Below are 27,002 nucleotides of genomic sequence, written 5' to 3'. Positions count from 1 at the left end.
GAGGGGAAACTAGTCGGTGGGTAGGACTTTTTTTGCAATCGTAGTGGGAATACAGTTTTTTGATGATCAGCTCACTGGCTCGATCTTCCCAACTGGACAGAGTACATAAGAGATGTATTCTCAAACAGCAATGTGTAGACAATGTTTGAGATAATTTTGTCCATTTTATAGATTCACGCTCATGTACTCCATAGTTACGGTATCAATGAAGCAATATGCTCTTGAGTGCATGAAAAATCATTTAGCGAAGGAAGGAGTACAAATTCATATAGATGATAAAGTAATATACAGAGAACTCACATATGATTACAGATACACGTAGCCCACCGAGCCCTCGTTTTATATGTATTCGCATGGATGTATATTGGCCTTACTACCTAGTTGACTGTTCTAATTGTCAACTTAATTGAGCGAAGGGTTTCAAAAACAAGAAAACCGTACCTCTTGGAGAGCATGCGTGAGATGGGGAGCAGGTTTTGTGGTGTTGTGGATAAATCGATGTTAGCAATATCATTGATACTGTAAGTTTGTTTCAATATTGACAATTCTTTTAAATTGTAGTGAAGTGTATGTGCTATTATTGATTCCTCAACGGGACACTTGACTATACACACTATTGAAATGTTTCAGAGAAGATGTGCTCTCGCCAAACTTCCCGTCACTTTTCTTGCTAGTTTTTCGATCACCTTGTCTGTGTAGCTGTTTAACATCAAATCTGTCAAAAACATCCGGGTTCAGTGAAGTTTTACATTCAATAATGTCATAGCGATTTTATTGTTTTACGAGAATGACATTTACAAAATTCGCCATTTATTGCATGCAATAAAATGCTTGAATTGGAAATACCGGTGATGTGTGACTAATTAGGAGTAGCAAGTCATCCAATCGGAGTTTATCACATTTAGTACAGAAATCAGCATTATAATTAAACGCCATCTGACTATAACGCTTATTCGTCTCGAAAACTGCTTCTCTATTGCATTTGCAGTTGGTCCTATATTCAGAAGGTAAGTTCCTGATATGTACAACAGCAGTATACTATGATGTTTCTCAGTCTCCAAAACCAATTTTGAAAGGTTTTGACACATATTGAAATTGGTTATTAAGGTTTAAGAGTTTATGAAATACTTATTGAATGACAATCATCACTCGATGGTTTTTTTTCAGATAATGAAGTTTCATGTGTGGTCTTTGCTTTGCATTTTGCTGATCAGCCTGTTGCTAGACGTTAGATCAGTAGATGGTTGGCGGCGGCGTCGGCGGCGTCGACCTCCTCCACGAGAAAACTGCAGGGTCAGCGCCTGGAGCAACTGGACCCCATGTACGGTGCCGTGTGGTACCAGCGGAACTCAGACGAGTACTCGTAAGGTGACAAGCCCGGCTCGACATGGAGGATCCTGCCACTATTCCCTGCGGAAGACTCAATCCTGTAACAACCCTGGTTGCAATGGTCGTGGCACGCCTTTGCAATCGTCTTGCAGATGCAATCCAGGATGGTCAGGCACTTGTTGTCTAGAAGGTATGTCGAAGGTAGACTACCTTACATTATATACTAAGTCTAGTAATTAAAGTCGTTTCCACCCTCAGCAATATGTCAAACGGCAAATGCTTTTCATAATCTAACACCATTAAGTATTCCGAATACAAATTCTAGACTTGACGACTCAATGCATGGTGCACAATCAAAGTACCAGTTAACGACGCCATACTGCCATACATCTGGCATCTATTCAGTTTGCTCAAAAACTCGTTCAAATACCAAATAGCTAAGAATTACAACGTGCCTGGTCATAAGAAAATTGTTTCTGGCGATAGAAAATGACGCCACCTGCATTCATTACAAACCTTCTCCTTCGATAAATTTTGCAACAATTTAACCCACTACGACGTTCACTGTACCACAGTCAATATCATCAGTGTTGCCGCATTCCCATTGAAATACTCACCTATACACTGGCTTCTTAATATTGCCTTTATCACATTTCCCGTCGATGAAACTGCACTGAAAGGGCAACGAGGGTTTTTTCTCCGTACAGTGTGTACGGGTCGGTCCAAAGATTGGTATTTTTACAGTGAACGTGTTCTATAACTGAGAACAGTGGACGTTGTATTGGGATAAATTGTTGCAACATCTACCAAAGGAGAACGTTTGCAATGGATGTTCTATCGCTAGAAACATTTTCTAATTACCAAAGCACGTTGTAATTCTAAGCTATTTTGAAATTCACTGTAAGAACATGTCAACCAGAGGTATAAGGGACGAATGGCAAAAATTGCCCCTAAAATACAAAATTGAAGATTTCATTATTATTTCAATACACCATAAGTAAGATAACCCCTAGGAACCTGTACACCAAATATCAAAGCTATCAGACAACTACTGTTTGAGACACAAATATTTGGACCAAACATTGCAAAATTTCCACAAAAATACAAATTTTGTAGATTTCATCATTACTTGATAATATAATTTTTGATCATCCCCTTTGAACCTGTATACCAAATATCAAAGGTGTAAGACAAGCGATTTTGGTGGAAAAGATTATTGACCAAAAATTACATAACTTGCCTTAAAACGCTAATTTGCATATTAACAATTTGAACAAATATAAAATATATCATCTCAAGGGACCTGTATCCCGAATATCAAAACTCTCTGAACAGCAGTATGAAGAAGATGATTTTTGAAGGTTTTTTGACCAAAAGTGACAAAAATTGCCTTATTAGAAATACAAATATGCAGATTTCACCACGATTTGAAAACCTATCTGAAGTCACCCCAAGTAAACTGCATATAAAATGTCAAAGCAATCAGACATTCAGTTTCCGCGAAGAAGATTTTTTATCAAAAACAGCAAAATATGGCCAAAAATACAAATGGGCAAATTTTACCATAATTTGATCAAACATAACTGAGCTCACTCCAAATGAACTGCATGTTAAATTTCAAAGCAATCAGACATGCGGTTTCAGAGGAGAAGGCAACTGATGACGGATGACGGCACATTACTGAATATGTACTAACACTTGATATTCTAAATGACCGCCACCGTATGTTAACTCTACGGGGAAACAAAACTTTCGATTTTCACAAAAATAAGCCAGTGGAAACTGTTTACTTCATGGGTTTCAAAATAAGTCAATTTTCAAACGGTTGACCAAAAAATATTGTAAACGTTTTGGAATCCACATATCTGTCCCCGCGGATCATTCTATCTTTAATTCTAAACCGGCATGTTTTGTTGTAACGTTTGAGTCCATCTGACATTAGTTAATAGTTAACTAGTTAACTGGTCTATTGAAAGCCATGACTGACTCAAGTGATCTAGTATCATATTGTCAAAAATATAAATAAGTTATGATATCCATTTTACATATTGTTGAAAGCATTTCAAATGTTGTCCTAGGAATTACCAGTGTTTCCATTGACATTTAGCATAGTGTACTAAGCATTCAATATGCTGTCCTAGCCATTTATATAATATGTTGTCCTAGGCATAACCATATTGTTATAGACATTCAATACGTTGTCCTAGGCATTCAATATGTTGTCCTAGGCATTTGATATGTTGTCTTAGGCATTTGATATGCTGTCCTTGGGATTTAATATATTGTCCTAGGCATTAATGTGTTGTCCTTGGCATTTACTATATTGTTATAGGCATTCAGTATGTAGTCCTAGGCATTTAATATGTTGCCCTGGGCATTTACCACATTGTCCTAGGCATTCATTATATTGTCCTAGGCATTTGATATGTTTTCCTATGCATTCAATATACTGTGCTAGGGATTTAATATGTTGTCCTAGGCATTCATGTGTGTTGTCCTAGACACTAACCAATATTGTTATTGACATCAAATATGTTGTCCGAAGCATTCAGTATGTTGTTCTAGGCATTCAATATGTTGCCGTAGGTATTTAATGTGTTGTCGTAGGCATTTGTCATATTGTTCTAGGTATTCATTATGTTGTCCTAGGCATTTGATATGTTTCCTATTCATTTGATATGCTGTGCTAGGGATTTAATATGTTGTCCTAAGCATTTACCATATTGTTCTAGGCATTCACTATGTTGTCGTAGGCATTTAATGTGTTGTCCTAAACATTTGCTATATTATTCTAGGCATTCAATAAGTTGTCCTTGGCATGCGCATTTACCATTTGTTGTCCTAGGCATTTAACATGTTGTCCTATGAATTTAATGTGTTGTCCTAGGCATTTACCATATTGTCCTAGGCATTCAATATGGTGTCGCGGGCATTTAATGTGTTGTCCTTAACATTTGTTATATTGTTCTAGGCATTCAATATGTTGTCCTAGGCATACGCATGTACCATATGTTGTCCTAGGCATTCAATATGTTATCCCAGGCATTTACACGATTGTTCTATGCATTCAACAATATGTTGTCATAGGCATTTACCATATTGTCCTAGGCATTCAATATGTTGTTGTAGGCATTCAATATGTTTTTCAAGGCATTCAGTATGTTGTCCTAGGCTTTCAACATGTTGCTAGGCATTTAACGACTTGTTGTCCTGAGTATGATAGAGCATGCGCACACGTAATCAACACAGATGCACTGTAACACAAAACCATAAACTCTAAGACCGTTTGACTCGAGACTATGTAAACTCTCATTCACATACTCAAGCACTGTACCTTTGATCTTTTGGAAGGGCCCATGTCGGTTATAAGAAGTGTCCTGCAGCCGCTTTATAAATTCAATTTTATAAGATTGTTTCGCCCTTGGAGAGGGCCATGACTTTTCCTGATTCAGTGTTTGGTTCGCATAATTCGCCACTTTTCATGAGGGAAAATGCCAAGAGGGTTTGACCGGTTAAGAAGGGCTTGACTACGCAGTTTCTGCGTAGTGAAGCGTCATTACGTATTCATGGTGACCCCTGGCCAGCTGTCAATATCTTTGGGGGCTTTTGTCTTTTGGCCTGCTTTGCATATGCGTCGTGAGACACGACCTGCCAATCACCCAGGTAGTTAATTAAACTATTAATTGACTGTTTACCGACCCAATTAACACTATCCAGCATTATCAGTCATATTTTAATCGCGTGGCCCGGGTGGGCATAACGTAGGAACGCGTGTATTTCTATGTGTACGTTTCACTTGTGGTGTTGTTTGTACCATCGTGCGTTTGAAGTAATTGTTTCACCTACAGCATTACCTTCAAGGTGACAGGCTTACTATTAATGTTCAGTATCATTGCACCGAGTTCTGCCCGCGGTGAAAACCACCTGTTTTGCCTACTAATTACTGCCCGTCCTGAATGTACGTATACCCTATCATAGCTACAGTAATCAGTCAATATATAATACCCCGCGCCTTATACTTTTGATACTTGTAAAATCATAGTCCGAGCCGTAAAATTTTGTGAACCCATGTGAAAACATAATCATTTATCAGTTTTGAAATATACTCCTAAATTGTAATTTTGATTGTAAAATCGAGACCACATTCAAGGGCTATGCAGACCGTCCATGTACGCACACACAGTGACAAGAAGGCGGCAAACACCTACTCACCAAGCACATCGAATCGGCGAAAAGAAGCACAAAAAAGCTAGGCTTATCGCCAAAACAAACGCGCCAAGCGCTAACAAAAACCCATACCAAGCGGCCCTTTTCAGGGCCACCAAATACTCCAAAAAGAGAACTACCAAAAAAACCCATAAAATTACATAGAACACACAAACAAAAATCGTACACATAACAAACAACTGTAACACAACATTAAATACAAAATAAACAATCACCGTAACGTAACAGAAGAAATGGCAGTGGAAATAAATCAGCTATTTCCAAAGAAAAGCCGACAGCAACATTAACAACCTATCATCGCTCAAACTATGAAACTCCGTAAAATAGTACTAGGCAAAAGCCTTAAAATTAATTCGGACACCAACAAAACCAAACAGAATAAAACCACCTCAGGATTTCAACAAATAAAGTCGTAAAATATGACTACGCTACGTCGTGAGACACAAACAATCGCAACAACACCAATTCAAAGAAAAGTCAAATTGGGCTCCACGAACAACAAATTACAAAACCTTGAAAGCTATCTGAAGCTGCTAAACTCGCACTTCTAGAGATACCCTTTCAAACAAGGAAACAAAACATGTCGCGCGCTAAAAGAATCGCGATAAACCAGCTTGCAAACAATAGACAAATTTCGGGAAAAAAAAACCTTCGACAAGGGTCGGGTTTTCGTCATTGTCAACACAAACGATTACATACTCGAATGCGAAAGGCAATTACGCAACACTCAGTATTATACACAACAAGCCAGAACAAACAGTAAACAAAGTAAACGAACTATTAATCAAAATGTACGAGAACAAGCACATCAACCAGGACACTTGTAAGTATCTTGATCCAATAAACATAAAATCCGTACCCCGCAGTGGTACTTATTGCCTAAAAATTCACAAACCTCCGCAAAAATCTAAAAGACACACCAGTCAAAACAAAATTTACCGAAGTAAAGAAACATAGAACAAACAACCGAACCACCAAACGGACTCACAACGTGACCAAAAATTAATATACTTGCCTCGCTTATCGAAAACCAAGACCACTAAAATGCATTAAAATAAATTTTCATATACACAAACTAAGGAATGAATCGACACTGCGACTGATGAGAAACCACACTCGGGTTTCGAAACTCGAGCGTCAAAGGGCGACTTTATCAACTTTTGTAACAACATAGGTCCGGCTGCGTCTCGCCATAAGCTTTCCCCACACAAAGAAAACATTACCGTACACACTAATCCAAACTTCTCTACAAATATCCAAAGCGATACAAACATTTTTATTAACACACACAATCGGATAAGAATGTAGAAACACATTTTCGAAACGAATCAAACACAAACTCGACACAAAAACATTTCGGATAGTTACGTGGAGAGCCTCTTTCACATTTTTTACATCTCGCTATACTGTCTATGATTCTAAAAATAAAGTCATCTGCCACTTTTTCTGTATACGCGGTTTGGCAAAACTCATCTCTTCGATCGAAAGTTGGGTGATTCCATGGTTCTTTGGGGCACTTAAGTGTACGTCAAGCTTAGGGAATGTGGTTACATTCGCGATGTTTTATTCGAAATTATTTATTTCTTCTAGGGCAAATGCACGTAATTCATGCTGTTGGAAATACTGGCCGCTCATAAACAAGACAATAAACTCAATATCTGTGCATCTTTACTTTTATTGTCAAAGTACCACCGACACCCACAAAAAACCAAATGGTTCAGTCCAGGTATTTGCAACTCTGCCATCCGACCGGTCAACAGGAAATCAACCATAGGTGTCTTTTGGCATGCGTATACACCAGTCACCTAGGCGACGGTAATCTGCACCACTTATCACCATCGGGAAGGTACTCCTCCCCGTACACCACTGGCGATCCCACCCTCAAGGCACTGCGTCATTCGACCAAGCATTGTTATTGTAATTTCCTGCATAAAATTAACAGCGAGGTCAACCGGTCAAACTCTCTTGGGATTTCCTGGCATGTTAGCGGAATTATCCACAGGAAACTTGAACAGTGAGGAACTGTCTCAAATTAGGGTAGACTGTTTTCCTAGCTTAACAGCCTGACAAACTTCAAAACCTAGGCCTAGTCGCCCCTAGCCTAGCCTAGCCTAGCCACACTGATGAAAATCCGATGTCGAGATTTGTCGGTATTACGGTCGCACCCTCAGTGAGAGGAGTACTGCAGCAAAAAGTCCTTAATACGATTTTAATAAGATTGAGCCTAGCCTAGCCCGAACAACAAATATATGGGCTTAGTGAAGCGCCGAGCCACGCACCTGTGGCTACACGCAGGGAAAACAACTTGAAACAGCAAAGCCAAGCCAAAATGCTAAACTGTGATACTTTGTCCAGTAGAATAATTAGATCTTGCGCCACCTTTAACCCGGCCGGTAATTAAAATATTAGAGCAAGTCAAAAACTGCATGCCAGTGGTACCCAGAATGTGCTGCGTCTTTTTATGGGACGCTGCGTGAGAGCGTAAATTAGTTTGGTGATTTATTTCTTAGGAACCGCTCAGTTTTTGAGGGTCGGGTAAGTTCACTTCATTGGTTTTAAAAAATAGACAGACCTTCCCTCTTAATCCAGAACCAAAACTGGTGACCCCCGCTCGTCTTTGAAAGACGAAAATACATGATGGCCTCTCCCCTCCCCCCCCCAAAAAAAAAAAATTAAACAAGTATGGACAGAATACTAAGAAAACCTAGAAATAAATCATGAACTAACTTTATATCAACAGTAACAGTGCTTCAGTTTTTGTATACTAAATCATGCAGATATATACACATTGCAAATGCAATAGGCCATAATATGACCTATTATACCTAGGACTACATTTTAAAAGCTTGTGAGAACATAGTAAATGCCAAGAAGAATATACCGAATGTCTAGGATAGCGTGGTCAGTGCCTGGCGAAAGATAGTAAATGCCTAGGACAACACAGTAAATGCCTGGGTCAACATTTGAAAGGCCTCGGACAACATGTTAAATGCCTCAGACAACATACTAAATGGCTGGGACAACATTCTGAATTCCAAAAACAACATGCTGAATGCCTAGGACAACACTTTAAATTCCTGGGAAAACATTGTAAATGCTTTCAACGATATGTTCAATGCACATAACAACATGATTATACTCATGACAACATGATATTAGACCACTTAATTTAGTCATGGCTGTCCATACTGGCCCCCTATCTCCCTGATAAAAATGCGCTTTTCCCGGAGAGACATTAAATTGAACGAGTGATGAAAATAGGGCTTCGTGGATTATGTTAAGTATGTAAATTGTTAAGTACAGACCTTGTATTCTCTAGTCTTGCCATCCTGTGTTTCACTTAGCAAGCCAATTTCGATACATTCAAGAGATAAACATGCATAGAAATCTCAGAGAGAAAAGTATTGACACGTTTTATGTATCATGATTATATGTCTCCGCGGGATAAGTAAAGGGATCAGCTCTGTGCGTCCGTGCATTCGCGCGTCAGTGCATCCATGCGTTTGTCCACGCAGATATCTAAGACATGTTTGAGCCAGTCTCTTTCGAACTTGTACAAGGATAATACATGGTAACCAGTGCTAATTTGCGTACTTAGTGATTTCTTTAAAAAGAGCTCTGTTTCTTAAGAGACAACGAAAAATTTGATGACACTTTGTGCAGATGTTCGATACACTGAGCTCCAATAGCACACAAAGATATATATCAGTATTATGTCAATAAATTGCTAATTTGCATATTTAATGCATTTTCATATTTCCGGTAAGTTATCAAGAAATACTGACTCAAATTTAATGAAACGTAGTACAGATGTTGATATCCATAGCCGTAACAGTATGCAAAGACATTAAGGAGGATCATGTCAATTAACTGTAATTTGCATATTTGATGAATTTTCGTAATTAAGGTTATATGTCTAGTAATTCTGCAGCCAATTTCATGAAACTTTGTACAGATGTTGACCTCTCAGCGCTCTAATAGTGTGCTAAGGTGCTAATCTGGTCATTTAATAATAATTTGCATATGTAATGAATTTCTGTAATTAAAATCATGTCTAAGATATACTGCAGCAAATTTAATGAAAGTTGGTCCAAATGTTTTGCACACTACAATGTAATAGTGGACAAAAACATTAAGCAGTATCATGTCAAAAAATTGCTAATTTGCATATTTAATTAACTTTCCTAATTAATGTGCTATGTTAAGTATAATATCAGTTAGTTGCTAATTCGCACATTTAATAAACTTTCCTAATAAGTTTGATATGCCTAGAAATACTTCTGCAAATTTGATAAACTTGGTAAAGATGTTAATCTCAAAGTTTTTTAGTAGCACGCAAAGACATTTAGTAGTATCAAGTCAATTAATTACTGATTTGCATATTTAATAAATTTTCGTAATTTGGCTGATATTTCAAGAAAGACTTCGTCAAATTTGTTGAAACTTGGTATATATGTTGAGCTCATGTTTCTTTAAATGTGCATGAAGACATTTATCAGTGTCACGTTAATTATTTTCTAATTTGCATATTTAATGAACTTTACTGATTCGTGTGACATGTCCAGAAATACTGCATGACATTTTATGAAACAAACTATACATGTTGATCTTCCAGTAGTCTCAAAGAGTATAGCGACATCCTGTCGATTAATTATTAATTAAATTAATTAATGACCTTTTGTAATTAGGGTGGAAGACCAGATTGGCTTTACATTTTACCACCATGTTATGGAACAACTGCATTGTTTTCTGCAGTAAAATTGAGCCTATAAATAGGGAAACAATGTTTGTAATTTGTGATGTATATCCTGAAAGGCTGCAGTAAATCTGATGACACATGCGGCAGATGCTGATCATTAATAGATTTAACAGTCAAGAAAGGCACCAACCTAGTTCTTTCCAACTTTGTTAAAGGACTTAACGCTATGCCATTCATACGATAATGTCTCCTTGTTTACAATCCAATCCAATATGGGCTTCGGTCACGGATAGGCCTTTGGTAACCGCATTTCTTTTATCATGCGCCTCATATCAACTGCAGTGACAAATTCCCAATTACAAGACGGGACTATGTCATTATCATTGACTTGTTTTCACTTATCTATAGGCACTACACTTTTAAAGTTGTACGCAATGCACAAAAGCTATCCTTCGTAAACTTATTAGTATGCGCCGATGAGATGTCTCATAATGCGCATTTTGTTTTGCCTACAATGCGTGTAGATGTAGACGAATGCAAGCTTTACAATGGAGGGTGTGATCATAGCTGTACAAACACTGCGGGAAGCTACCGCTGCGGTTGCACGACTGGTTTTCAATTGAATGTGACTGATGGTCACACATGCACTGGTGAGTTAAATAATAGCCTATGGCAATATGAGTAACCCTACGATAAATGACTCTCGGCAATGTGTGTATGTATACCTCAAGGACATTGAGATCTGGCGATTTGTGAAATCTAGGTTGCTTCCCTTCGTTGTTGAGTAACTGTTCAAGGTGCATGGGGTGCAAGAGTACACATGTATGTGTATAATATTGAAGCAAGTTGACCACAAGAGAATATGAACTTTTCTCTGCAAAGTCCATTTTCGCAAGTCGGTAAGCTGAATGCGCTCAGTTGTTTAGGGAGATACAGTATTCCTAACTTAACAGGAGCGATCAGCAGCGATAGCTGATTGAGGAGTTGACGGGGGCAGTTTACAAATATCTTTGCCTTGAAAATACCAAACACTGTTTTGATTATCGATGCGCTTTACAAATACACCTTTCATAATTACGTTCGTTGATTGTTTAATTAAGAATATCTAATATGATTAAGTTAGACGTAAGCGTCTAACTTGTCACAGTCTAACAAGGGTTTTCAGTTGCGACTAATATAAGTCTCAAGCACTCGTAAAAGTTTTATCTTGGTCGTATACAGTACCGGTGACTGTCAATGTGAATTGCTTACTTTCTACACCCCAGATATCGACGAATGTGCTGAAGATAATGGTGGTTGTGACCAGGAGTGTACCAATAACAAAGGAAGTTACAGCTGCTCATGTAACGATGGATATCAACTGGGATATGATAATTCCACGTGCATTGGTGAGTGAACAGAAATGCAGGCAACCAGTAGAATAATATAGAATATCCTGATATCCCATATAGTAAGGTCTACAATTGCTTGTCTTAGGACACCCTGAAAGATAGATAGACGGATGGATGGATGGATAGATAGATAGATAGATAGATAGATAGATAGATAGATAGATAGATAGATAGATAGATAGATAGATAAAAGCATAAATAAATAAATAAAATAAGTCAATCAATCAATTCTAGAATAGGCAGAATGTTGAGTTGGTAACGCACACATGTGTTCTGGTGAACTTAAAAGTATGAGAGTTAGGTACAAAAATAATGGTCAAGAATGCCTGAGTAATATCACTCCCGAGATGCGATTCCCATTCGGACTTGTTTATTTTTCTTATAATTTATTCGATTGAAAAGTGGTCATCAAATGTTGTACTTATTTTTTAAAACTTTAATGCCCTGTCACTCATGATTAGAATATGATTTGTCCAATGATTTTGAAAATATAAAGTAGATTATAGAAATAACGGGCGACGCGCTGACCATTAACGTTTATTAATGGGTAAGGGCGAGAGGAAAGCCAAAAATTAAGCCTCGCCCGTTAATTTTGGCTTTTCTCGAGCCCGCGTCCAAAAATAAACGTTAATGTTCAGCGCGGAGTCTGTTATTTCAATTATATTATCAACGAACACAAAAAAAACCGTCAAAATTTACGAACATTTTCCCGTGCGAACGACAACGGGGCCCCTGAACTTGTCAGTGAGTAGTGCGCTGCAAATATTTTGTAAATCCGGAGATTTTTTTGTAAAAAGTGTCTAAACTTGGTCTAAACTTGCTGTAAAGTTTCTATGTTTACAATACTATTCATATTCAGGGGCATGAAAACAAACCATTACTGTGTATATGTGGGCAGTCACGTGGTTCAATTCGATCAATTAAAATGCGATAGACAGGGCATGGTAATATAATGAGTAATCTTCTCATATAACCAAGGCTGTCGCTCAAGTTTTAAAGTATTTGTCCGCAGATGTTGACGAGTGCGCCAAAGACAATGGTGGTTGTGAGCACACATGCAGCAATTCAATCGGCAGTTTCCAGTGTTCATGCACTCGGGGTTACATACTCGGTGAAAATGGCTTTGATTGCTTAGGTAAGAAATTCAGCTGCTCTCTCGAATTCAAAATGCTGCTACATTCTAACATATATCTCTTAGTTACCCTTTTGCCTTACATCTAATTGTCATAGGATGCTTCCTTCGATCATGAAGAGTGCTTTTTAGTGTTGCCAACTTTGTGATGTAGAATTGTTTTTTCGATATCACAAAGGATTTCCAAAGTTTGTTCCACGCAGATATCACATTCTTTTCACCTTGGTTGCAACCCGGAGTTGGATACCAAGGTCTCCGTGTTTATTTCTTTCCTCCTCTTTGTATCGTCCAGATATAGACGAATGTAAGGAAAGCAAAGACGATTGCGAGCAGGTTTGCATCAACAAACCGGGGACGTGGAAGTGCGCGTGCAACGATGGCTACAAAGTCGACTCCTGCAATGTTACACGCTGTCAAGGTAATGGCTTAAAGTTCTTCTTGCTTTAAAGAATTGGGAATCATGTCTTCAAAAAATATGCCCAGCAGAGAGTTATAAAGCTGAAAGAAATGTCACTATTGCAGCAGCGCTTCTTTGCTGTAACAAAGTATGGTGTCTGTTGACTTAAAAAGCGATGAGTATACCTTATTTAGAGAGTTATCGATCAAGGTGTATGATTTTTATTATTGATTGTCAAAAATCTGTCGTAAATGTTTCCGGAAGCGAATGTTAGGAAATCTTGAAACCTTAAACTTCCAAGAGTAGATTTCCCCCAAAGAGTTAATAATAATTTCAGATCATCATCTTCGCGTTCAACCTAAGAATTTTTGTATTAATACATTGTCTAAGAGCCGTGCATAATATTTGATACTGACTTACACAATACTATTATGTCGACTCTGAGTGTAAAAGCTACACTAAAGACCCGTTTTATCTGTTATTACAGGCGAAAATTGGACACTGACGTCAGTAATCATTAGATTTCACTTATAAGTTTCTTTCTGTACTCACCTCCAGATGTAAATGAGTGTGATGATGATACTGATGGTTGTAGTCAGATTTGTAGAAACACAGTCGGAAGCTACAGATGTTCATGTGTTGATGGATACGAAATAAGTACAGACAATCGAACCTGTCAAGGTGCTTACCGATTTTTTTCATTTCATTTGCAAGTATTATATGACTCTCTTCAACAAGGGAAACAATATTAGAAAATAACAATTAATTGAATAAACCGTATAAGTTTTTTATCGTTAGAAATAGGGTCTAGATGCATCTTGGTATCTCTGTCTCTAAGACAAAGCTTCAGAAAAAACTCTGCAAATTCCGTTCTTTCACTGCTAGCTCAAATTATGTGTTTTCGTACGGCGTGTATACCTGTTTCAGGTATCACTGAACAGCGAGAGAGGTTAACTGTGTGTTCGTCGGCGAGTAAATTCGCTAGAAATAATCGTTAAAACAATGTGTTATTGAGTCATACAGTAAGAGAATATTAGATCTTTTTAAGTCTTAGATCTATTTTGTTATAGATTTCAATCGATGCAACACTTTCTCCTTCTCTTGCAGACGTCGATGAATGCGTTTACTCTGGATGTGAGGGCTGTATCAATGCCATCGGAAGCTTTGTTTGCCTGTGTAATGACGGGTATGGTTTTCAGGAAAACAAAACAATGTGCGCTGGTATGCAATATGTTAATATCATGAAGTCTTCATCTATATAACTTTTTATGATATCATTTATTCTCCATAATCTCGCTTTTAGGACAATGATCGAAAGATATAAAATAAACATATCATCTCTCTCTCTCTCTCTCTCTCTCTCTCTCTCTCTCTCTCTCTCTCTCTCTCTCTCTCTCTCTCTCTCTCTCTCTCTCATGAAATATGATAATTACATAGCATACATCGAATTAATTTTTCAAATGTTTAGCTTGTTATTCTGTTACTCTAGTGTTAATTTCCTTTGAGTTCAAGCCCCCATTAAAACATAATGTGCAGTCAATGACAGTGCGTTTCGAAGTATCGCTATTGTATGTATTACAAGAACTTTGATATTTCTTTCATGTTAAATATTCTGCGGGCTCAATTGTAATTTTTTTACAGCCTCCTTGAAGATAGGTTTGCTAAAATAATGTTAGTTTGCAATGCACTTGCCCAGACGCGTAGTTAATGCATTAACGTAGAAAGCGCCTAAGGGACGTACTCTCAATTTTTGTACAATTCTTTTCTGAACCACATTGTACCACTCAGGGAGGGGGGCTCAGCTTAGAGCTCTGGGATTGAGCAAAGTTTTCACCATTCTTATTTAAACTTTATCAAAAATATAAATCTTTATTTTGCTCCCCAGAGTTAACAAGGGGTTGACGGCCATTTCGAATTTCAAATATCAGTAAATGTCACGTGTTTCTTTAGTATTAAACTTTGCATGATGACCCCTAATTGTGATTCTTGTTTTGGTAAGAGAATGGTTAAAAGTTCCAGTCAGGAAAGTTTTAGCAAAAATTCAAATCTTTCACTATGGAGACGCATGCTACCTCAAATTGAATAGGGAACTTGGGGAATCAATCGGCCGATTTAAAATAGTCCTGAACATTCCAAAGTTATCGGCCCTATGAAGCCACTCGTTAAAAATATCTGTTTCTGCAATATGCCAGTAAAACTATGATATTTGCATTTTTCGAGCTTTGTCGACAGAACAATATTTGCCCTCATAATATCAGGCAGTTACTGTCCTGCTTTTCCCCGACGTTAAAACAGAAAAAATATCCATTCAAATATAATTCAAAAAAACATATCGATCAAAAGACGCTGGCCTATCTACTAAATGTTATAAAATCAATGAGCTGCAATGTCACCCTCCTTACACCAAAAACCAATGTTGACAGTCATCTGTTGCATCGTGTCATCCCGCCGGACATACTGTTTGACAAATGAAAATTGCTCAGTGAGTCGTTGCTGCAACTTTGGCAACAGCACGCTCGGATAGTATGAATGCGCCTTGCGGAGCTCTAGGGTATCTTTGGTAAGAAGATACCAAGCTGTGACACCAACTGGGCAGTTAATGCAATGCTTGTGCCGTTCTTGGAGGCTGTTTACTGCCATTAAGCATAAAAATAAGATTATGTTCTTTAATTCCATGCCAAATTGCTACATTTCGACATAGCCTCTGAGTATATTTAATTAAATAACATTATGTTTTGTATATGGGTAAAATGCGGCGGTGTTTTAACAAATCTTCCGGTACTATGCGCCTCCAACTTTTGTCCAAACTTTCCACCATAAAAGTTTCAACCATTGTCTTACCAAATCATGAATAAAAGTTGGTGATAACCGTGCAAAATTTATTACACGAGAAACAAATTACCAATCATTTACCGATATTTGAAATGCAAAATGGCCACCATCCCCGTGTTTTCTCTATGAGGAAAAATAAAATCTTCGTTTTTTTAAAAATCTGAGACGGTGAAAATTTTTCTTACTCAAAGAATTTTAAAATAAGGCCCCGCGGGTGGTAGGCAAAGAAAAGGATTTTAAAAAATGACTGGCAGAATATCTATCCCCCAGCACGTTGACACAGACAGATCCACACATCAAAGATGAGTCAACTCTCAAACTTATCGTTTTTTAACATGTGGAAGTCGTGAGATTTGTTGGGTTTCAATAAGTTAGTGTTGCCTTATATTATTTGACAAATTTGTGTCTGCAGTATTGATTTTTAATATTCAGCGCCGATGACTTTACTCAATACGGGTTTTGCATTCACAGATGTGGATGAATGTGAAACCGAGAATGGTGGGTGTGATCATACCTGTAACAACACTGAGGGCAGCTTTGAATGTTCCTGCCACCCAGGCTATGAGTCGAATGACGATGGTACCACATGTAAAGGTAGATATAGATATGACTGATCCTAGCATTAATCAGTTTCCTTCCTTGTTCATTTCCTTTCTTCGGACAAGAAGAAAGATTGTTAAGCAACATCAGCGAAACACTAATAAGACATCGATAAAATTAGCTGAGGACAACGAAAATTGCAACAGATAAGACGGCATCTAGTTACACTGGGAATGATTATCAGAGCTCATCAGAGATGCTTGCTATTAGCTTACACAGAAGAGCACCCTGCTGTATTATATTCACCTAATGTAGGCTACATGTTAGGTCTTTTTAAATGTACCATATGCGGACTTGTCTGTTGCAAGAGTTGTTGTCTTTACATAAATTTGTTGGAGTTTTACGGTATTTCGCGGTGCTAGCTTGATAGCTGTTGCAGTCATTTTACCCGTAGTTTGATGAAAGTTATATGACATCACTAAAAACAAGCTCATTCCAGCATTGGCGGCATCTTGTAATAAAAAGTAGTCAAAAGATAGTCACTGTGGCTAAATCGAGCTCATCCATGCAAAGTGGGATCAGAGCATAAAAAATATTACGAATACTGGATCCTCAGACCCACACATAGAATTTATCTTTCAAATTTTCTAACTCCGATTCTAACTGCATTGCTTTGACATAACTTTATGTGAAGCGACCATTTGAAAGCAATGGGACTTGCTATATTTCCTATGACCAGGTGAATATATGGGGCATCAGTCTTATATTATTACTTTGCGATCCTACCTCAGATATTGACGAATGTTCCGTCGATCGTGGTGGATGTGAACAAGGATGTGCAAACCTTCCTGGCAGCTTCCGATGTTACTGTAACGGTACCTATCGGTTGGACGGAAATGGTCGGACTTGCTCAAGTAAACTGCTTAATACCTGATACATGTAATTTTCATCCGGCACTGCAATAACTGTAAAAATCATTGCCTTTGCAGGCAACATTCTGCTACATACTTTGTACACGGCGGAATTACACAAGGAGATTGTACATTTTGCTCATTAGAATCCAGAGTTCGTGCATGGAAATGTAATGGTGGAATCAAGTGGAATCACAGGGAACACTGTAGAAATATTGTAATGACAAAGCTTTCTTTTTGTCCCTTTAGTAGTTTGCGTTATCTTGAAAGAATGTTCATTCAAAAACTCTACTGCTTACGCAATGTTTGTGTCCAGGTTAAAGAAATGTGTGGCAGAGTGATATATATTTGCAAGGGGGAGAGTTGGTAACAAGTGTAAACATTCATTTGCAAGATCTTAAACTGAAAATGAAGAACAGATTGCGATAATGCAATGCAATGTTAAGACTCTACCTCAAAACATCTTCAAAACTTTATCATATTTCTTTTCATAGCGTTGACTGTGCATCATAACGACATTGCTTTCTCATTTTTTTAAACTCGTTTTTAATCGACACAGAACATTTTGTTATTACGCAGATAACGACACCTGTACCAACAGCACTTGTGATCACAGATGTGAAGCAGTCAGCAACGTAGCCGTGTGCAGTTGCAATGAAGGATATTCTTTACTGCATGACGCAAGATCCTGTAGCGGTATGTATCAAGAGTTAATTAGTAAGCACACTCCAGGGCTATTGAATACCATGTGTTGACCGTTAGACGTTGGACGAGGTTAAAATAATCTGCTGACCTCAAGTAAAAGAAAATTTTGCGGCAATGCTGCTTTATTAAGGGTGATCATGAATGTCGATCGAGCATAGGTGACGACATTTTGAAAACATGATATACACTATGTAAATCCAAACTAAAATGTCAGAAATGTTGACCACCTTCTCCTAAAATGTAGTGGTCCGTCCGTTACATGAAATGGCGTATAAATGTAGTAAACGAAATAAATATTAGTCATCTGTTTTTGCAACGCAAACCTTTCAGGATTGCGATACACCACCATATGGATACAAATGTAGCATAAGGTGAAATATGCTTCAGCTTTGCTACAGCTTTAAAGCCAAAATTAAATAACCAATTTCATAGGATTGCGAGTATTCCTAATCTACGCGTTGATTTCAATCAGTCAACATAGTCCTTGATAGTATAAACAGACCCATTAAGGCATATAGATCCATTCTTCCTGTGATGTTTAAAGAACATTTTAAAAAGTCTCTCTACCATATCTTTTTTAACTGTATTGCGCGTCAGCGCATGGTTGACGAGACATATATATGTTACGCTTTTCGGGAATACCGTGAGTACTTGAAATAACGTTAGAAATAAATAAGATGTGGATAAATGTTTAAAAGAACTCTCGCGCAATTTACGCTAAAGATGTACTGAAATAGAGTAGAGGCCCACTGCATACTTGTAAAGCAAGGCGACTTTACTCAAAATTAATTTTTGCATTTACAGATGTTGATGAATGTGAGACTGAGAATGGTGGGTGTGATCATATCTGTACCAACACTGATGGCAGCTATGAATGTTCCTGTCAACCAGGGTATGAGTCGAATGACGGTGGTACCACATGTAAAGGTATACGTAGATGTGACTGATCTGGCATTAAAAAGTTTCCTTGTAGACATAGTGGTTGTTGTCTACTAAATTCGGACATGTAGAAGGGTTGTTAAGAAACAACAGCAAAACAATGACGGCATTTGGTTATGGGAACGATAGGTAGAACTAGTTAAATTTGCTCAGCATTATCTCTTGCACAAGGGAGCACCCTACTTTAAAACATACACCTAATGTAAGCTACATGTTCATCTTCAAAATGCACCATATGCGGACTTTCTGTTGCAATCTTTGTTGTCTTCGGATATATTTGTTAGAGATAGAGATTTTCGGTATTTCGAGGTGCTAGCTTGATAGCTGTCATTCGTCTTTCCCCTCGCATTTTGACGAAAGTTACATGACGTCACTCAAAAAAGGTTACGACCAGCATTGGCGGCATCTTCTAAGAAAAACTGGTCAAAGTATGTAGCTTATTTCGAGTGCACCCCTTCAAAGTATGGTCAGAGCACTTAAAATGTTAAGAATAATGGATCGTCAGATCTTTCAATTTTTTAATTCTGATTTTATGCCAACTGCATTACCTTGACATAACTTGATGTGAATCGACTGTTTGAACGCAACATGACTTGCTATATTTGCTATGACTTAGATGAACATACGGGACACCAATCTTATATTATTACTTTGCAATCCTACCTCAGATTTTGACGAATGTTCCGTTGACGGTGGTGGATGTGAACATGGGTGTTCAAACCTTCCTGGCAGCTTCCGATGTTACTGTAACGGTACCTATCGGTTGGACGGAAATGGCCGTACTTGCTCAAGTAAGCTGCTCAATACCTGATACACTCAATTAAGTACTGTGATGACTGTAAAAAGTCCTTCCCTTTGTCGGCAAGGTTCTGCCACATACCTATAATATGGCGGAATTAGTGATCTGACATAGGAGATTGTAGATCATGAGATTGTAGATTTCGCTCATGAGAAGCCGGAGTTTGTTGAATGAAGTGTGATTGTGGATCAATTGGAATCATAGGAATACTGTAGAAATAGTATAGTGACCGATCTTTCTTTCGTTACCTTTACTATTTTGCGTTGTCTTGATAGAATATTCAATCACAAACTCTACTGTTTGCGCAATTTTTTTGCGCAGGTAAAAGAAGTGTGTGGCAGAGTGACACATACATGTATTTGCTTTTTAGGAGCGTTGGTAGGAAGTGAAAACTTTCAATTACAAGTTTATAGACTGAAAACGAAGGATAGATTGCACTAATGCAATGTTAAGATGGCAACTCAAAAGCTCTTCAAAACTTAATCAAATATGTTTCCATATTGTTTTCTGTGTATGACAACATCATTCTTTTCTAATTTTATGAAACTCGTTTTCAATCGGCACACAACATTTTGTGATTATGAAGAAAACGACACCTGTACCAACAGCACTTGTGATCACAGATGTGAAGCAGTCAGCAACGTAGCTGTGTGCAGTTGCAATGAAGGATATTCTTTACTGCATGACGCAAGATCCTGTCGCGGTATGTATCAAGAGCTAAGACCTAGGCCCACTCCAGGTTTATCGAATATCATGGGTCGAACTTTAGACGTTGGATGTGGGTGGAGAAATCTAATAACCAAAAATTGCTAGAAATATTTTGCATCAATGCTAGTTTTTGGGAGATCATGAATGTCGACCGAACAAAAGTGTTGATATTCTGAAAAAGTCACATACACTGTAAATCCGAACAGATAATGTCAAACATGTTGATTACCTTCTACCAAGATGTAAGGGTCCATTCCTAACATGATATTCAATTGAAGCATACATACGGTCAACAACATCGATATTCGTCATCTGTCTTTGCTACTAAGATCTGTTAGAATAGTGGCACACCACCATATGGATATAAAAATAGGATACGGTGAAATATGCTTCAAAATAAATACAAAAAATAACCAATATCCAAGACTTGCGAGTATTCCATATCTACAAGTTGATTTCAATCAGTCAGCATACCCCTTGATAAGTATAAATAAGCTCAATAATGCATATCGGTCAATTCTTCCTGTGATGTGAAAGAAACTTTTTTCAAAAGTCTATACCTTGTTTTACTCTATTCCGCGTCAGCGCTTAGTTTTCAAGACAAATGTTACGTTTTTCGGGAATACTGTAATGGCTTGAAATAACTCAGAAATAAAATCCGAAGTTTCAAGGAACTCTCGCGCAATTTAGACGAAAGATGTACTGAAATAGAGTGAAGGCCCGCCACATAGTTGTAAAGCATGACGACTTTACTCAAATACAAGTTTCGCTTTTACAGATGTGGATGAGTGTGAAACCGAGAATGGTGGGTGTGATCATACATGTAACAACACTGCTGGCAGCTATGAATGTTCCTGTCAACCAGGGTATGACTCGAATGACGGTGGTACCACATGTAAAGGTAGATGTGACTGATCTTGCATTAAAATGTTTCCTTGTATACATAGTGGATTGTTGTCTATAACATTCGGACATGTATAGAAGGGTTGTTAAGAAACAACAGCGAACCATTGATCAGAGCTGCGTAAAATTGGCTGAGGAGAGCGAAAATTGCAAAAGACCAGGCGGCATTTGGTTACATTGGGAACTGATTAAAGTTGCTCAGTATTACCTCTTGCACAAGGGAGCACCCTATTTTAAAACATACACCTAATGTAAGCTACATGTTAATCTTTAAAATGCACCATACGCGGACTTTCTGTTGCAATTTTTGTTGTCTTCGGATACATTTGTTAGAGATAGAGATTTTCGGTATTTCGCGGTGCTAGCTTGATAGCTGTTATTCGCCTTTCCCCTCGCATTTTGACGAACGTTACATGACGTCACTCAAAAAAGGTTACGACCAGCATTGGCGGCATCTTCTAAGAAAAACTGGTCAAAGTGTGTAGCTAATATACAGTTCACCCTACAAAGTTTGGTCAGAGCACTCAACTTGTTAAGAATAATGGATCGTCAGATCTTTCAATTTTTTAATTCTGATTTTATGCCAACTGCATTACCTTGACATAACTTGATGTGAATCGACTGTTTGAACGCAACATGACTTGCTATATTTGCTATGACTTAGATGAACATACGGGACACCAATCTTATATTATTACTTTGCAATCCTACCTCAGATATTGACGAATGTTCCGTCGATGGTGGTGGATGTGAACATGGGTGTTCAAACCTTCCTGGCAGCTTCCGATGTTACTGTAACGGTACCTATCGGTTGGACGGAAATGGCCGTACTTGCTCAAGTAAGCTGCTTATTACCTGATACACTCAATTCAGTACTGTAATGACTGTAAAAAGTCCTTCCCTTTGTCGGCAAGGTTCTGCCACATACCTATAATATGGCGGAATTAGTGATCTGACATTAGGAGATTGTAGATTTTGCTCATGAGAAACCGGAGTTCGTTGAATCAGATGTGATTGTGGATCAATTGGAATCATAGGACATAATTAAAAATACTGTTGTGACAGAGCCTTCTTTGTCCCCTTTAGTATTTTGCGTTATCTTGACATACTATTCAATCACAAACTCTACAAACTTTTCTTGTGCACTTTGAAGAAGTGACACATATTTGCAATTTGAGAGCGTTGGTAGGAAGTGAAAACTTTCAATTACAAGTTTATAGACTGAAAACGAAGGATGGATTGCCCTAATGCAATGTTAAGATTATAAACTTAACTCAAAAGCTCTTCAAAACTTAATCAAATACGTTTTTATAATGTTGTCTGTGCATCACAACGCCATTCCTTTCTCATTTTATGAAATTCGTTTTTAATCGACACACAACATTTTGTGATTAACAGATAGCGACACCTGTACCAACAGCACTTGTGATCACAGATGTGAAGCAGTCAGCAACGTAGCCGTGTGCAGTTGCAATGAAGGATATTCTTTACTGTATGACGCTAGATCCTGTCGCGGTATGTATCAAGAGTTAATTAGTAAGCACACTCCAGGGCTATTGAATATCGTGGGTTGACCATTGGACGTTGGGCGAGGGTGAAAAAATCTGCTGACCACAAATTCATAGAAAATTTTTCAGCAATGCTGCGTTATTAAAGGTAATCATTAATGTCGATGGAGCAAAGGTGAAGACATTTTGAAAACATTATGTAACTTATGTAAATACGACCTAAAATGTCAAATATGTCGACCACCTTCTCGCAAGATGTAACGGTCCATCCGTTACATCATTACATGATATTAAAAATGGCGTATAAATATAGTTAACGAAGTAAATATTAGTCATCTCCCTTTTGCAACGCAAACCTTTCAGGATTGTGATACACTACCATATGGATACACATGTAGAATACGCTGAAATATGCTTCAACTTTGATAAAGCTTTGAAGCCAAAAATAATAACTTTCCAAGAATTGCGAGTATTTCTAATCTACAAGTTGATTTTAATCAGTCAGCATACTCTTTAATAAGTATAAACAAGCCAAATAAGGCATATAGGTTAATCCTTAGTGTGATGTTTAAAGAAAATTGTAAAACGTCTCTTTACCAAACCTTTTTTAGTGTCAGCGCTTGGTTGACGAGACATATGTTACGCTTTTCGGGAATACTGTGAGTACTTGAAATAACATTAGAAATAAAATCCAAAGTTTCAAAGAACTCTTGCGCAATTTACGCTAAAGATGTACAGAAAAAGAGTAAAGGCCCAATGCATACTTGTACAGCAAGGCGACTTTACTCAAAATTAATTTTTGCATTTACAGATGTTGATGAATGTGAGACTGAGAATGGTGGGTGTGATCAGACCTGTACCAACACTGATGGCAGCTTTGAATGTTCCTGTCAACCAGGGTATGAGTCGAACGACGGCGGTACCACATGTACAGGTATATTTGACAGATATAGCATTAGGAAGTTTCCTTGTACACATAGTGGTCTGTAGTGTCAAAAACTCGGACAAGTAGAAAGGTTGTGAAGCAACAACAGCGAATCACTGATTGGAACTCTATAAAATTGGCTGAGGACAACGAAAATTGGAAAAGACAAGATGGCATTTGGTTACACTTTGAACGATTGTTAGAACTGATTTCAGTTGCTCGGCATTATCTCTTGCACAAGGGATCATCCTACTTTCAAACAAATACCTAATGTAAGCTACTTATTAAATCTTTAAAATGTGTCATATGCGGACTTGTCTGTTGCAATCGTTGGTGCCTTCGGACGATTTTATTGGAGTTTTTTGGCTTTTCGCGGTGCTAGCTTGATAGCTGGTGTACGCATTTCCCCCGCATTTTGACTAAAATTATATGACGTCACTGAAAACAGTTACGACCAGCATCGGTAAAAGATGTAGCTAATATCGAGTTCACCCCTGCAAAGTTGGGTCAGAGTACTCAAATTGTTACGAATAACGGATCGTCAGATCCATACTGAAACTAACTTTCAATTTTCTAACTCTGCTGTTATGCCAACTGCATTGCCTTTACAAAATTTAATGTGTATCGACTGTTTGAAAGCAACATGAAATATGACTTGTTATATTTGCTATGACTTAGGTGAACATACGGGACACCAATCTTATATTATTACTTTGCAATCCTACCTCAGATATTGACGAATGTTCCGTCGACAATGGTGGATGTCAACATGGGTGTTCAAACCTTCCTGGCAGCTTCCGATGTTACTGTAACGGTACCTATCGGTTGGACGGAAATGGCCGCACTTGCTCAAGTAAGCTGCTTATTACCTGATACAATCCATTCAGTACTTATGACTGTAACAAATCCTTGCCTCTGTTGGCAAGGTTCTGCCACATACTTAGCTCACGGCGCAGTTAGTGGTCTGACGTGAGAAGATTATAGATTTTGCTCATGAGAACCTGGAGTTCGTTGAATGAAGTGTGATTGTGGATGAATTGAAATCATTGGCAACACTGTAGAAATATTGTAGTGACCAACCTTTCGTTCGTCCCCTTTATGACGTTGCGTTATCATGACAGACTGTTCAATCACAAACTCTACTGTTTGCGCAATTTTTGTGCAAAAGTTAAAGAAGTGTGTTGCAGGGTGACACATATTTGCAATTTGAGAGCGTTGGCAGCAAGTGAAAACTTTCGATTCCAAGATCATAGACTGAAAACGAAGGATAGATTGCGCTAATATTAAAACTCCAATTCAAAAGCTCTTGAAAACTTAATCAATATTTGTTTCTGTAATGTTGTCTGTGCATCACAACGCCATTCCTTTCTCATTTATGAAACTCCTCTTCATCGACACACAACATTTTGTGATTACACAGATAGCGACACCTGTACCAACAGCACTTGTGATCACAGATGTGAAGCAGTCAGCAACGCAGCCGTGTGCAGTTGCAATGAAGGATATTCTTTACTGCATAACGCTAGATCCTGTCGCGGTATGTATCAAGAGTTAAGACCCAGGCCCAAATCAGGGCTATTGAATATCATGGGTCGAACATTAGACGTTGGGTGTGGATTGAGAATTCTAAACACCAAAAATTGCTAGAAAATTTTTACAGCAATGCTCCTTCTTGGGAGATTATGAATGTCGACCGAACAAAAGTGTTGACATTTTGAAAAAAGTTACATACACTGGAAATCCGAGCAAAAATGTCCAAAATGTTGACCACCTTCTCCCAAGACGGACCATCCCTTACATTATATCAAATGAAAGCATATATACGGTGATCAATATCGATATTCGTCATCTGTCTTTGCTATTTTGACCTGTCAAGATAGTGACAAACCACCATATGGATATACATGTAGCATACGGTGAAATAGGCGTCAACCTTAATCTAGCTTCAAAGCCAAAAATAACCGATTTCCAAGGACTGGGATTATTCCTAATGTACAAGTTGATTTCAATCAGCACACCCCTTGATAAGTATAAACAAGCCCAATAAGGCATATAGGTCCATTCTTCCTGTGATGATTAAAGAAAATTAAAAAAGTATCTTAAACACATTTTTTTCAATTCTATTGCGTGTCAATGTAAGGTTGTCGAGACATGCTACGCTTTCCGTGAATACTCTGATTACTTGAAATAATGTCAGAAATAAAATCCAAAGTTTTAAAGAGAAATCTCGACCAATTTACAAAAACTATTACTGTACAAAAGTCCAGGCCCACGTCATTGTTGCAAAGCATTTAAACACATATCTTATTCTACTTGCAGATATAAATGAATGTAAGATAGGCACTGACCAGTGTTCTGATGGCTGTGTTAACACCGACGGCAGCTACTACTGCACCTGTGAGGAAGGCTACGCCCTCGATAAGGATAGAAAAACCTGCGTTGAACTAATAGATGGGGATTAAGTCTTCCATGGCAAGAACGCAATATCAAGCCCTGGAACAATACTAAAACTACTGCCAATGTAGATCGACCATTATATTTAAATAATTCTACTTCCATACTTAATCACGGTTTAGTTTCCGTATTCGCAAAAAAATAGCATAAATGCAATAGCTAATTTTATGAAAATTTTATGAAAAATGTTTTTTTCCTGCTCGACATACCAGCATTTCTGTATTATTTTAGTAAACAAAATCAATGAAATAGAACAAATAACTTAGGGCTAATAAAACAGCAAACCATATACATTTTGAATGGTTTATATCTCTTTTATCGCGTAAATGACTTATGTCGACTTGAACTGACCATTAGGGTGGACTGAAAAACTACAGGGCCCCAAGGCGATGAAAATATTGTATGTGTGAGATTTAAACTCTTGTGCCAAACAACACTTCGAAACAAACAATTGCATACACCTTTAGTATGATTGACAATCGTATCGAATAATTTTGCACACTTGTGTTTACAGAATCACTTGTTTTCTTCAGCAGGAGTTAATCATTTGCATGTCAGATACTACGAGTTCACAATGGTATGATACGGTCAGTCCTAACACCA

At 37.9% G+C, this 27,002-nt stretch overlaps 1 protein-coding gene across 1 annotated transcript; it reads left to right on the top strand.

Annotated features, from left to right (window-relative positions):
• Positions 1 to 955: 955 nt before the first annotated feature.
• Positions 956 to 26,704, top strand: LOC139130942 (fibrillin-2-like). Its single transcript, XM_070696795.1, has 21 exons — positions 956 to 1,007; positions 1,168 to 1,519; positions 10,780 to 10,905; positions 11,521 to 11,643; positions 12,659 to 12,781; positions 13,071 to 13,196; positions 13,734 to 13,856; positions 14,283 to 14,396; positions 16,479 to 16,601; positions 17,339 to 17,461; positions 18,038 to 18,154; positions 18,968 to 19,090; positions 19,771 to 19,893; positions 20,488 to 20,604; positions 21,388 to 21,510; positions 22,229 to 22,351; positions 22,911 to 23,027; positions 23,832 to 23,954; positions 24,676 to 24,798; positions 25,366 to 25,482; positions 26,265 to 26,704. The coding sequence occupies exons 2-21, from the start codon at positions 1,171 to 1,173 to the stop codon at positions 26,405 to 26,407; spliced, it is 2,679 nt and encodes an 892-aa protein (XP_070552896.1). The 5' UTR covers positions 956 to 1,007; positions 1,168 to 1,170; the 3' UTR covers positions 26,408 to 26,704.
• The last annotated feature ends 298 nt before the right edge of the window (positions 26,705 to 27,002 follow it).

The sequence above is a fragment of the Ptychodera flava genome, chromosome 4 (genome assembly GCF_041260155.1).
Source record: "Ptychodera flava strain L36383 chromosome 4, AS_Pfla_20210202, whole genome shotgun sequence".
Lineage (NCBI taxonomy): Eukaryota > Metazoa > Hemichordata > Enteropneusta > Ptychoderidae > Ptychodera > Ptychodera flava.
Note: the sequence above shows the minus strand (reverse complement) of the source record. Positions and strands in the feature narration are given on the sequence as shown.